Raw genomic sequence first — 12,892 nt, forward strand, 5'->3', positions numbered from 1 at the left:
CAGCCACAAAAAGTGCAAACAGAGAGAATGGAGGAGAGAATCTGGGAGGGTGGGACTGCAGAGCCTGGAGCTGGAATTGGACAATGAACCCCAATGTGGAAATGGACCAGAACTTATAAAAGTGTGAAAATTTGTGACCTGAGATGCCTCTTGAGTCTTGCACTTGCACTGCCCAAGGTGAATCCTTGGAAGGGCTTTTAATAAATCCCTGCTTTACTCCTTTAACTCTGTCCAGCCTCTGCTCCAGGGAGCCTCTCCAGGCATCAGAACCCCCCCATGGGACATGGACAGATAACAGGGCCACAACAGCAATAAACCTGCAAAGCCACGCTTGCTTGGCTTAACTTATAACGTGCAACTTGATCGTAAACCACCCAAATCATAACCACCAAATCATCCAAACTGAGGGAGTTTAATATCCTTTTTATGGCACAGTACCCAGTCTCACAGTATCCAGCTATTGAGAGCAAGATAACTGCACTTTTTAGGAGTTTCTCATTTTCACACTAAGCCCCAGAATTTGGTAAATTCAATTTGTTTTATTTATTTTAAGGTCTTGCTGTTTTCCCGTCTTTTTGGGAGGACTTGGGGGAGCATGTAGCACTTCATCAGAACTATTTCTCTCCATCTGCCAGATCTCTTTATGGAAAAATTCCCATCAAAACTGTCATTTTAGTGTGCTAACACGTGTTTTTATTCTTTAGGCCATTTTAAGATTACTGAAATAAATGCCTTTAGTCAAATCAGTATTGGTAACCACAGTATCAGCCTTTCTTTCAGCTCTTGGGCAGTTTTCCCTGAAAAGGGACAATATCCCTAGGGCAATTAGATGCCACAATCAGAGCACCATGTCAGAAATGCTTTTCAGCATCAGGTAGAAGAGAAATCAGTTTCTCCCTGTGCAGCATCTTCATCAGACTGACTCTGAAAGAAGTAAAATCAAGACACTTCACTGTCTCTTACCTCAGGTTTTAGGAAGGTTGTTCTTCCTATCTTGTAAATTTAAGTAAATTTACAAGATAAAGACCAAACAAAACACAGCACATCATTGACAAGGGATCCCTCACTTTTTGATATCATGTCTTTTTTTATTATTGAGTTTGAGCACAGGATTTAACAGAAGGAACTTCTGGGTTACAAATCTCTTCCTTTTAAATTTCTTCCTGCTTGTTATAGCACTCATAAAACAATGAACATTTGCTATTAAATACTGTGAGGCTCTTAAAATTGCAGTAATGTGCATCCTCTACAGTGTGGTTTTCCTGTAAATATTTACTTGTATTTCAATCAGTGTTAGTGACTTACACACTGGAGGGGGCCAATATTAAGCACAGCTATTGAATTCAACACCTAACCTGGAAAACAAGCTTGGATTTAAAATAATTAGAATAAATTCCCACAGCTATCATAAAGTAAAAGTTCTTCCTCCTTGTACCGATCATAAAAAGAATAAAAAGAGAATTTAATTCTATTACATTTGCTGCTATATTTTGACTACTGCAGAAGTAAACAATACACTGGAAAAAGGAAGGTCAGAGCACCTCTTCCAACAAGTAAAAAACATACATAAATAAATCTGTCATGAAGCAATCCTCTTACCACTGAGCTGTGCAAGAAACAGCAGTGAAGTATGAGATTAGTTCTTTACAAATTTTCAAAAATAATTTATTTTATCTCACAAGAATTCTGGGGTTTTTTCAGAAACCAGAGTACTTCATCTCTTCGTATCCTAAAAAGGCATTTGTGCATTCTAAACAGTGTCCAAATTAAAAGCACTAATAATGTCTGAGTTAGCACTAATTGTTTTACGATGTTATTAAGATAAAAATATACATGCATATGTTACATATGTAACATACATAATAAAATTCTTTGATATACATTTACAAATAGTCTTTTCCATCTAAAACCAAATCCAGACGGGTAAAACACCCTCTTTTTTCTATGTATCCTTTTCAATACAGAATTTGGCAGGTTTCACTTCTGTTTTACTCGAACTGAGGAAAATAACAGGAAAATAGTGGGACACAGACTAACAAAGGATGAACTGCTGATGTAGGAGACAAGACATTGTTATATATCAATGCTTTTCTTTCACTTCTTTGTTTACCCCTTTAGGGGAAGAAATTTATGTATATTTCTTAGATTCTTTAAATGCATTACGCTGGACTTCCACAGCTTTGTTTTACTGGAGAACCAGAGACTTTGCTCGGTAAGACTGAAGGTTTTGTTCTTTTGAGATGCTTTTAAAGCAATTCAGCGGGGTGGCTTTGGCTGTCTGAAATGTCAGACTCAGCCTGGAAACCAAACAACATCTCCTTCACTCCCATAATTAGCAGTACAAAGAAGAATTAGTTAGAAAAGCCTGTGTACACCTACACTAACTTATAACAGGCTAAAAACATTTTCTTTCTCAAAACTACTGCTGGGAAAGGAAAAATCAGAGGTTTTTGGAATAACTTCACACAGTTCTAACAGCCCTTTCCACCCATCTCTCTGCAAGCCTGAATAGAGATCGCCATGTCCAAATGTGTTATTAACACCTGAATATCCAGAGTAATCTCAGAAGCCTTTCAAGATGACATGAATACACATGTATAAAAAATCCACACGTACAAAAAAGAGAAAATTGTACCAAAATGTTCAGATGTCTATGGAACACAGAAAAGGACATAAAACAACTTGCAAGCAGCCAGCCTAACTCTTGTTTTCTGTCTGGGGTATCATTTAATAGAAAGAAACAACTGCTGCAAACCACAGTTTATATGAATTTGTATTAATATTTTATTGAGGGAAGCAATTCCATTAAGTCTAGTATAGAATAAACATCCTGAAAGCTGAGTCTGAACCTGTCTACTCCCATTATCTGTAGGGACAGGGCTCAAACCAGGTATTTCAAGAAGCTCTGACCACCACCTGCCACATGGAGAGAGGAAGAAATGAGTAAAGCCCTGAGAAAAACTGCTGCACCATTTGTGCTGACATGCTCAGAAAATGTAGGAAAACTGGACAAAGTTTAACCTTAGCCTCATTATTAAAGTCTCCTTGCTCTGGCAGCAAGGCAGGATAGAAGTTCCAGTAGTGCTACCAGCAAATATTTTAGAGATTTGTCCCATGAAATGAGACCAGGAGCACTCCATGGTAATTGCACTACAGCTGCTCAGCCTCCTGTCCCTGTTCCTGGAGCAGATCCCAAATCCCCAAACAGGGAAAGGTTGTTGTAAAACCAAACTGATGCTGCAAAAAAGGAACCCCAGCATGCTGCTGTCCCCAAATGCCACAAGCACGAGGCAAAAAGTCCTGCTCCCTTCTTCACTCACTGTCACAAGGATACCCTAGGATTTCAGCTTTTATAGTTTTCAGATCCTGTACCGCTTTAGGGTATAACTCTGAACTCCATACAGTGTTAGTTACTGTCTTCACATCTTGGTCAGACAAAACAATCCCTCTGAAACTCAAGGACACACCACAGCCTCAGGCCCCAAAAAAGCATAAACAAAAGCGAATTGGGGGAAGCAAACTGGGGGTAAATGACTTCATTACCTGAAGCTATAATTGGAGGATTAATCCCTGATATGTAAATTATCAAACTTCTAATTGTGTGAAAAACTTGTGACCATTGTCCACCTTGGGTGTAGCCTCCTAGAGGCTTTTAACAGCCCAATTATCTATTGAAGGCCTTTAACAAATACCCACTTTATTCTTTCAACTCTGTCTAGCCTCTGTTCCAAGTAGCCACTCCAATGGGATGGAGGTCCAGGAGAGAGCTGCACAGCTCAGTGATTCCTGGGGGGCTCACACTGGGTGTATGTACTGATGCGCCCTCTGCCTCACTTCCAGCCCACCAGAAAACACAAAATCGTGGTAATCACAGCCAAAAAATCATGCCCCAGCTAATACAGCTTCACTGACTGCAAGGCATCAGTACAAGGCAGCTCTGAGCTGCCACACTGAGCTTACAACCACCTGAAAACCACTGTGTAAAATACACAGCAAAGTGTGCCTGCTAACCTGAGGGAAAGACTTTTTGCTTCTGTTTTTTTAAATTTTAAATTGCCAGTTAGAGGGCAGTAGTTCCTCGTACACATTAAACAGTGACCCACGTGAAAGAAGCATTCTCATTTTCCTCCCTGCTCTTCTCCCACATCACCTGTGCAGTGGAGGAGTGAGATTGATTAAAACTAAGCTGGCAATAAATTAAAAAAGCATATTTCCTTTTCAAATCAGTTTCCCAATTAAGTTCACACTTGAGCCTGCATGAAAGAAGGGTTTTAATTCCCACACTTGGTAAATCTAAGACTTTAGAATAAGTTGAAGTAGAGAAGTCAAATAAATTTTATTAATACTGCATTCATATGAAAAAAAAAATTGAGCTAAATGCATAAAAAGCCTTAAAATATTGAAGATTTTGTAAGAGAGAGTTATAAGTATACCTCAGGGTATTGAGGGTGACACAGATTTTTTCATAAGAGAACAAGTTCTGGAACAAAGCCAAAAAAAGGACTTCCAGATGCTGTCACTGGCAGAGGAATTAGGATGCGCCAGGAATAAATCCTCCTGCCCAAAAATGTATGTCAGATGAAGCCAACCATGCTCTGCCACCCTGGATATTATTGAGAAACCAAAATAGGGAAAATTCAAATAAAATGGAAGGAGGAGAAAAGTAAGTACATTTGTGGAATTAATAATGAGGTTCCACTAAAATATACTGGATTAAATATCCCAGTTATTGGTCAAAAGCCAAACAATCTCCCATGTGAGGAGAGGGCTCCATGAACAGAAACAACGGACAACATCACAGAAAAGAAAAGATCCTTTACTTATTCACTGGCATCCAAATAAAATTCTTATTTACCCAGAGTGGACCATGGGATGCACTGAGATTGGACTATCCTTTTTTCAACACTGTTTATAACTGACAAAGTAAATAAGACATGGAAGAAATTTTGATAGCTACAAACATATACTGGAGAAAGAAAAAAAATAAAGAAAAGCAGCCCAAAATTAGATTTCCTATATGTCAATCTATGAAAGCAAAAAGCCTCAACTACCTCAGTTGCATTGTCTCAGCTAACACAGAGATTAGCACAGGTCCTTGTGAGGATAAGACCCTCTGGAAAGCAATTACATGTTTCTCTTTCTCAAATAGCAGCATATTCACCGCGAACAAGATGTTCCCAGGTCTGTTTTCAATATAAGAGCAGCGGCAATCTTCTCAATGCCTCCTACAATTTGTAACCAAGACACCTGAGATAGAGAGTACAAAAAAGTATCTTCAAAGTGCTACATAAAATGCCATTCATCTGTTCCCAACAAAATCCTTAGGTTAGGCTCAAGTCAACAGTGGCACTTAAGAAGTTGCCAAAACTTCTCCCACTTGTCAAAAATACAGATAAACTAAAGGGAAAAAGTCTAGATCATGACACAGGCAGAATTCAATCCCTAAAGAAAATCTGTGCTGTTTTGTTCAATTAAGTTGGCAAGAAAAGTCTTACGCAACACTCTAAAACTATTACTTTATCCTCTTTTTATATATCTTCAGCAAAAAAAAGCCCAACGGTTTAGTAACTAGTTAGAAACTCCAGGCTGTACTGCTCGACACAATGCAAAGCAAATAAAAGCAGCTTCCAGTTGTGTAGAAAATCATCAGAGCAAGGAGATAACCCACAATAGGGAATGATACTCCATGCTTGCCATCTACATTTTACAATTGTTTCGCTGCTTATTGGAATTTTGTCCAAGTAAACACAAGAAAGTCATGTCCATATCCCTGGGAAATCTCCCCAAGAAATTTAGATACCTATGCAGAAAAGGTGATTAAGAAAATTCCCCGAATGGCATAGGACCATGAGACTGTCCCTCATGAAGATGTCCATAGCTCAATGTCATCAGGAGGTAGGCCCAAATAAAGCAGAGACAGTCAAATAGCAAAAGGGATGGAGATAAAAATACTGATCTTAGCTACCTCAGAGAGCCAGCTGTCCTGTAAAGCCTGCAATTACAACTTCCTGGTGGAGTCAAAAGCCAGCCACCCTGACCCTGAATGTCACAGCCAACTTCCTCACAAGTTCTCAACTGCCTTCATTCTGTGTCAGCTTCCACCTCAAAAATATGTGTGTGACACATTTACAGGCTGAACTACAAGGACATACCTCATATTATGAAGCTTTTTTTGCTTACACACCTTTTTTGCCTTTTACACAAGGCAATGGACAAGAATCCCAGGATCACTGAGGCTGGAAAATCCCTCCCAGCCCGTGGAGTCCCAGCTGTGCCTGATCCCCACCTTGTCCCCAGCCCAGAGCTCTGAGTACCTCCTTCAGGAATTCCCTGGACACCTCTAGGGATGGGCACTGCAACCCTCCCTGGGCACTTCCAATTCCTGAGCTCCCTTTCCATGGGGAAATTTCCTGCCCAGCCTGACCTGTTCCCTGTCCTCCTGTCCCTGTTCCTGGAGCAGATCCCAAATCCCCTCGGCTCTCCCCTCCTGCCAGGGAAAGGTTGTTGTAAAACCAAACTGATGCTGCAAAAAGGGAACCCCAGGATGCTGCTGTTCCCAAATGCCACGAGCACAAGGCAAAAAGTCCTGCTCCCTTCTTCACTCACTGTCACAAGGATACCCTAGGATTTCAGCTTTTATAGTTTTCAGATCCTGTACTGCTTTAGGGTATAACTCTGAACTCCATACAGTGTTAGTTACTGTCTTCACATCTTGGTCAGACAAAACAATTCCTCTGAAACTCAAGGATTCCTTTGAATCAGGCCCCAAAAAAGCATAAACAAAAGTGAATTGGGGGAAGCAAACTGGGGGTAAATGACTTCACTACCTGAAGCTGTAATTGGAGGATTAATCCCTGATATGTAAATTATCAAACTTAAAACTGTGTGAAAAACTTGTGACCATTGTCCATCTTGGGTGTAGCCTGTGGGAGGCTTCTGACTGCCAAAGGTGTATCTATTGAAGGCCTTTAATAAATACCTGCTTTTATTCCCTCAGTCTTGCCTAGCCTCTGTTCCAGGTATCACTCCAAGGCATCAAGCACTCCACAACAAAAGCTGTCCAGTGTAGAGACAAACCCTGCAGCAGCTCGGGGCTGTGGCTGCCACACACGGGGCATGGCTGAGCCCTGAGCCCAGGGACCCCAAGGCATGGAATGACATGGTGATGCCTTAAGGTTTAGCTTTATAGTTTTCAGATTTTGTACTGCATTGGTGTGTGACTCTGAACTCCATATAAATTGTCAGCAAGTTCTCCTCCCAGCTCAGGCACACACAACAATCCTTTTCCAGCCCAGAACCAAGGACACGCTGCAGCTCCAGCCCCAAAAAGTGCAAACAGAGAGAATGGAGGAGAGAATCTGGGAGGGTGGGACTGCAGAGCCTGGAGCTGGAATTGGACAATGAACCCCCATGTGGAAATGGACTGAAACGTGTCCATTTCTGTGAGAACTCACAAGAATTCGTGACTCGAGGCCTATCTTGGGTGTAGCCATGGCCCGGCTCTTGCACTGCCCAAGGTGAATCCTGTGAAGGCCTTTTAATAAACCCCTACCTTATTCCTTTAATAATTCCTTAATAATTGGGTCCAGCCTCTGCTCCAGCTCTCCAGACACCAAGGGTAGCAGGCTGACAGCCTTTGATCACTGTTTGTATCCTGTCCTCGCCCCAGGGGAGGCCGCGGGTCCCGCACTGCCCAGGCCGCACCGGGCCTGCAGCCCCAGGCCTCATCTCACCAGCTCTAAATCAAAACCTACGGGCTGCCCGTGCTCCCTTTCAGCTCTGAAGCAGAACCGCTTCTGTTTACATGGCTCGTGTCCTAAGCAATTCGGGAGCTGCCTGGCTCCTTGTGCGTTACCATGGCACTGCAGGCTCGCGGGGTGAGTGTGGTTGGGAGGAGGCTGCAGAAAGTGCATTTCTGCAGTGGCTTTGCCTCCACACAACACTCCTCAGGCCTTCTGTGAGACGACTTTCATCCTCATTACACCTAAACTGTGGCCCCTCGCTACACACACCTCTCCTCAGGCACAGACTACTGCATGGCTCAAGGTCCTCTCCACAAAATTGTGGTGCAGGTGGTTCAGAATTTCAGTTTCGAAGCCAAAATTTTATTTGTCATGTTTCATCACCTTAAATGGCTTGACCTCCCCTCTCTCACACTTACTTCTCTTTAAGGAAAATTAGTTTTTAAGGAAAAACTCATTTATTCATCTGTCATATATTACTTTCCTCATTCACATGACACACTTGTCCCTAACAGAAGACTAATCCTAAGGCTTGTTTCTAAAAAAAATAATATTCTTCCTGAACTAATTTCAACTGCAGCACAATTGCTTATGAAAGATAAAAGACAGTGAAGCAAGAATTGACTGGTAAAGGTGGTTTTTTCCTATCACATACTCATGAATTGCGAACAACACACAACTAATATATGATAACATTTATTTCTGTTTGGAAGGTGGGTTTAGATTTTCAAAGTATTATCCGTTTATCTGTAATAAAATGGATCAGAGGGTCACAAATCGAGTTTCATACCTTGCTTGGTGAATAGCTTCTACCCACTCATCTCCATCAACCTCATCTTCACAACGCAGCTCCAGTGGCTTCTGCCCCTCATGGCCAAAGAGAACAGTAAAGTAATGCTGCAAATTAGAACAAAGGGAAAAAAGGTTCAGAGACCCTTAAATGAAAAAATATATAAAATTTTAAAAATAAACAAAAAACAACCAAGGAAAAAATACAAAACACAAAAAAAAAATCCCACCCAGCAAATGAAAAACACCAGCAGACTTTCCACAATCAGCTCAATGTGCTGCCAGCCCAAGGAAGATGTGTTTTAGGTTTTAGTCTTGAAGCACAGATTGAAGTCAAAACTACCCTGAAAATATTCCCCTGTGTATCAAGGTAATAGCTTTCTTGTATTTATTGCTAAGTTATTGTTCTTAAACTTCCAAGTTTAAACATCCAAGACAACAAAATACATTTCCCTAAAGAGCTCCTGCAGCCAAGTACAGGAACAGAACTACAGTGGGGTGTCTGTAATTCTTTCTCAGGTATTTTAACCTAAAACTTTCCTCACAAGCCAGCATGGGGACCCAAGCCTGTAACCACCCCAACCTCCTCCAAAGAATGCAGACTGTGCACTGGCTCCAGCTTATTCCCCACCCTCCCAGAGGAACAGGGACCCTTCTCATCCATCATGCTCCCAAAACACGTTTGCCCCTCTCTCAAGAAGCCTCACCCGTAACTGCACTGCAGCCACCTTTTGTTTTCACCAGAAAATGCTGTTCACCCAAAAACTGTCATGCTTCCCACTGGTATTCCTTGTGTAAAGGGCATTGCTCAGGTGTGTTCCACAGAGCTTTCAGGGAGGGTTTTGCTGCTCTCAGAATGCAGCATTAACAGATTCAGCTAGTGGGGAGGGGATCACCACCAGGTATCTACCTTAGCTCTCATTTCCTACAGGGACAGTGATTTACAGCCTTATTTTGCACAGCTTGTGTACCACCTTACAGTCAGGCAGCAGACTTCTTCCAGCTCAGATGAAAATAGGTCAGAAAATATTCTGCCTAAACACACACCTTCAATTTCCACAGGTGCCTTAAATGCACCCGTTAGAAATCCAGATGTTTCACAGGCAGCAGGACCAGTGAGGGTCATAAAAACATCTGGGTGTGGGTCTGAGGTCGTTCAGGAGCAATTCTGACTGAACTTTTCTGGATCTCTCCATTGTCCTCACTGCTCAGAACTCCCCCATCCCTCATCCACCTCCACACCTGTGCACAGGGAACAAAAATTCCTGTCTGGGATCCAGAAGTCAAACTCATGCACTTGTACATTTGACTTCCTTTTGGGTAACATGAGCACAAAAAAAGGCATTCCATGAGGAGAAATTATTCACCTGTGCATTGCATTAATTCTTTTAACCATCACTAGACTTATACAAAGCACTCTTCATGCAGAAGACCACCAGAACTGCAGGATTACAGACAATCACCACAGAAATGAGGCCAAATCAGGAGCAGCATTCACATTTAACAGGCTTTCACTAGAGGAGGTTCAGGCTCAGATCTATTAAGTTTCAGAAATTAAACAGCTCCAGAGCCCAAATGAGGATTAATAAATGAGTACAAGGACAATCTTATAACCTGTGGGGTTTCAACAAGCATATCAGTTAAACCTGAATGCCATGAATAGGAAAGAAAAAACCATTTAATCAGGTCCATAGGATTCTCCATAGCAGTGAAAGATAAAAACTTTTACAACAATACAGCAGTTGAAAATAACCTACAGCACAGTGAAAAGTGCAGTAAGATTACACACAAATGTGCTCTGTTTATAGAGTGGAATAGTCTATTTTAAAAAGCATATTTAAAGATAAATCACACTGTTCAGCACTGCATATTATGTAACAAGTTATTTGCGTTTCATAAAGCTGTTACATATAAAATTAGAAAAAAGACACAAGTGCAGACAAGCACTGGATTTAATCCCATTGTGTGGGGATTCGAGTTAAAGGGAGAGACAATATCAGAGTCCTCCCTACTTTTGAAGTGCAGCAACTCAGACCTCTTTAAAGCAAGACTTGCAGTGATCTCATGTCACAGAATTTAAACTCGGAGGTGTGCAGTTACCATGGGGACAGGCACGCCAGAAACACACATCAGACCAAGAAAATGCCTACATTTAAACTAACTTAGAGGCCAACCACAGCAGGTCTGGACCCAACTAAAGCTCCATCACAGAAGGCATTTGTTTTGAAATCACCTACATCTGTCAGACCCTCAAACAGGCATATTGCATTCCAGCCTCAGCATCAGCTCTCACTTCATTTATCCAGAAACAGCCAGCTCTAGAGCAAGCAAAATGCAAGCAAAATATCATAACATGCCTCTAAAAAGAATCTCGAAGTCATCTTCAAATTCTCTATTTAAAATAAATGTTGCTCATTTTAAAAAATAATTTACTACAAGAAAATAAGATGGTATCTGTGATGCACTATTACATTCTCCAGTAAATGATGTATGTGAGTGGGCCTGTATATATAATTACAGAGAGACAATATAATTTTAGCACTGCCATTCAATGCCAAACAGTTTAGCTTGCACATCTCTGCAGCACAGTACAGGTAAAAAATACCCTTCTGCACACACACCATCCTCTTCCTGAAGGGAAAAGAGTAAATATTTAAGCACTGCAGCACATATTTACATCAACTACCCTCATCACCATCATTATCCCATCTGTTGGACATCAGGAACACACTTTGTGCTTCAAGTTCTACTGGACAATTTTGTTGTTCATGTTTATTCTGAAAACCACTGGGCTCACAGAAGGTAATATGAACAATCTGTATTTTGACATGAAACAAATCAAGTAATTTCATTCCAAAGTGTCTTTTCAGCATTCAGGTGTGCACAAAGTGACATGGCAAGGCTTCATTTGCACAAAAATACCTTTGGCAGAGTTCATCAAGGAAAGGTTGATAAAAAAGAGGAGGGAAAGCTTCAGGTACCTGGCACAGGTATGAAGGCATGAGTGACAGCCAAGGAAAGAGTTAAGGGACATCAGGAGCACTGCTGTGTGTCCCTGTACCTGGGGCTAACCAGAGTTTCTCCTGCAGGGAAAGGAGGAATGAGGAGGGAGCTGATGGAGACAAGACTGGAGCCAGGCTCAGGATGTGGGTGAAGAATTCCTGCACCTGAGCTGGGCTGTCCAGCAGCTCACAGCACAACTCTGCCCTGACAAAACTGCCTAAGCCATGGCAGTGCTCAAAACAGGCAGCAAAACCTTCACAGCTGCCAACAGTTCCCCTCCAGAGGAGGAAAAAAACATTGCTCTGACTACAAAAAAAAATCAATTAAACAAACTCTCACTGAAAAAAAAAAAATTAATAAAAAGAAAATCACAGCAAAAGTGTATAACAAAAAACACAGCAAGTAAACAAGCAAACAAAAAACATACACACAAAGTAACCCCACAAAAACCAAAAGCCAATCCCCCAAAAAAACCAAAAGCCAAAAAAAAAAAAAGAAAGAAAAAGAAAAAGAAAAAAAAAAAGAAAAAGAAAAAGAAAAAGAAAAAAAGAAAAAAAGAAAAAGAAAAAGAAAAAGAAAAAGAAAAAGAAAAAGAAAAAGAAAAAGAAAAAGAAAAAGAAAAAGAAAAAGAAAAAGAAAAAGAAAAAGAAAAAGAAAAAGAAAAAGAAAAAGAAAAAGAAAAAGAAAAAGAAAAATTTGCCCAAAAATACATGGCCTGTAACAGAAATACTGCTTTTAGGACCACTGAGGTCCATTAGTGGTGATTCTCAAACAATCCCAGAATTGAGGCAGCCAGAGGAACGAGGATTCCCACAGAGGCAGAGGAGCTGCTGCCCCAGGGAATCTCACCTGGCAATTCCACTGCAAGCTCCTGCCTTCAGCTCCTCATAAATTCAGCCAGCTTTGACTGTCCAGGAGGCAAAGCTCACTCTGGGGAAATGATGCAAGTGCCAGCAGGGCTTCTGATATCCCACCCTCCCATCAGCAGAGCAGGTCAGCAGGTAAATCATGTTCCAAGGGGCACCAGGGTGACACCAAACTGTCCTGTGAGCTTTGTCCTGCCACACTTTGTGGTGCCCATGGTCTGCCCTTCCCTAAGCTTTCCTTACTAAACATAAAAATAATTTACAATACTGCACAGTAAAATTGCCATTTTAAAACTGAGTTGTGCCATGATCTCGCTAGGTGCTATTTCCTGATTTTTCACTGATTTATTGCAGCCCTGGTTTAACTATTCAAGCCAGGACACTGACAGTAAGTCAAAAAGAAAATTATAGGCATCAGTATTGATGAGAATGGAAACCAGAGATGAAAAACAACAGCAGAAAAATTGTCTGTGCACCAAGACTGCTACCAGA

General features: G+C 41.2%; 1 protein-coding gene across 4 annotated transcripts in view; it reads right to left on the minus strand.

The window, feature by feature from the left end:
• RASGRF2 (Ras protein specific guanine nucleotide releasing factor 2) overlaps positions 1-12,892 on the minus strand; it is a 118,135-nt gene that overhangs the window by 75,379 nt on the left and 29,864 nt on the right. For all 4 annotated transcript variants that reach the window (XM_056514338.1, XM_056514337.1, XM_056514335.1 and 1 more), the window contains exon 2: positions 8,533-8,639. In XM_056514338.1, coding sequence (XP_056370313.1) covers positions 8,533-8,639 — 107 coding nt within the window. The remainder of the gene's footprint in view (positions 1-8,532; positions 8,640-12,892) is intronic.

This window comes from Oenanthe melanoleuca, chromosome Z (assembly GCF_029582105.1).
Source record: "Oenanthe melanoleuca isolate GR-GAL-2019-014 chromosome Z, OMel1.0, whole genome shotgun sequence".
NCBI lineage: Eukaryota > Metazoa > Chordata > Aves > Passeriformes > Muscicapidae > Oenanthe > Oenanthe melanoleuca.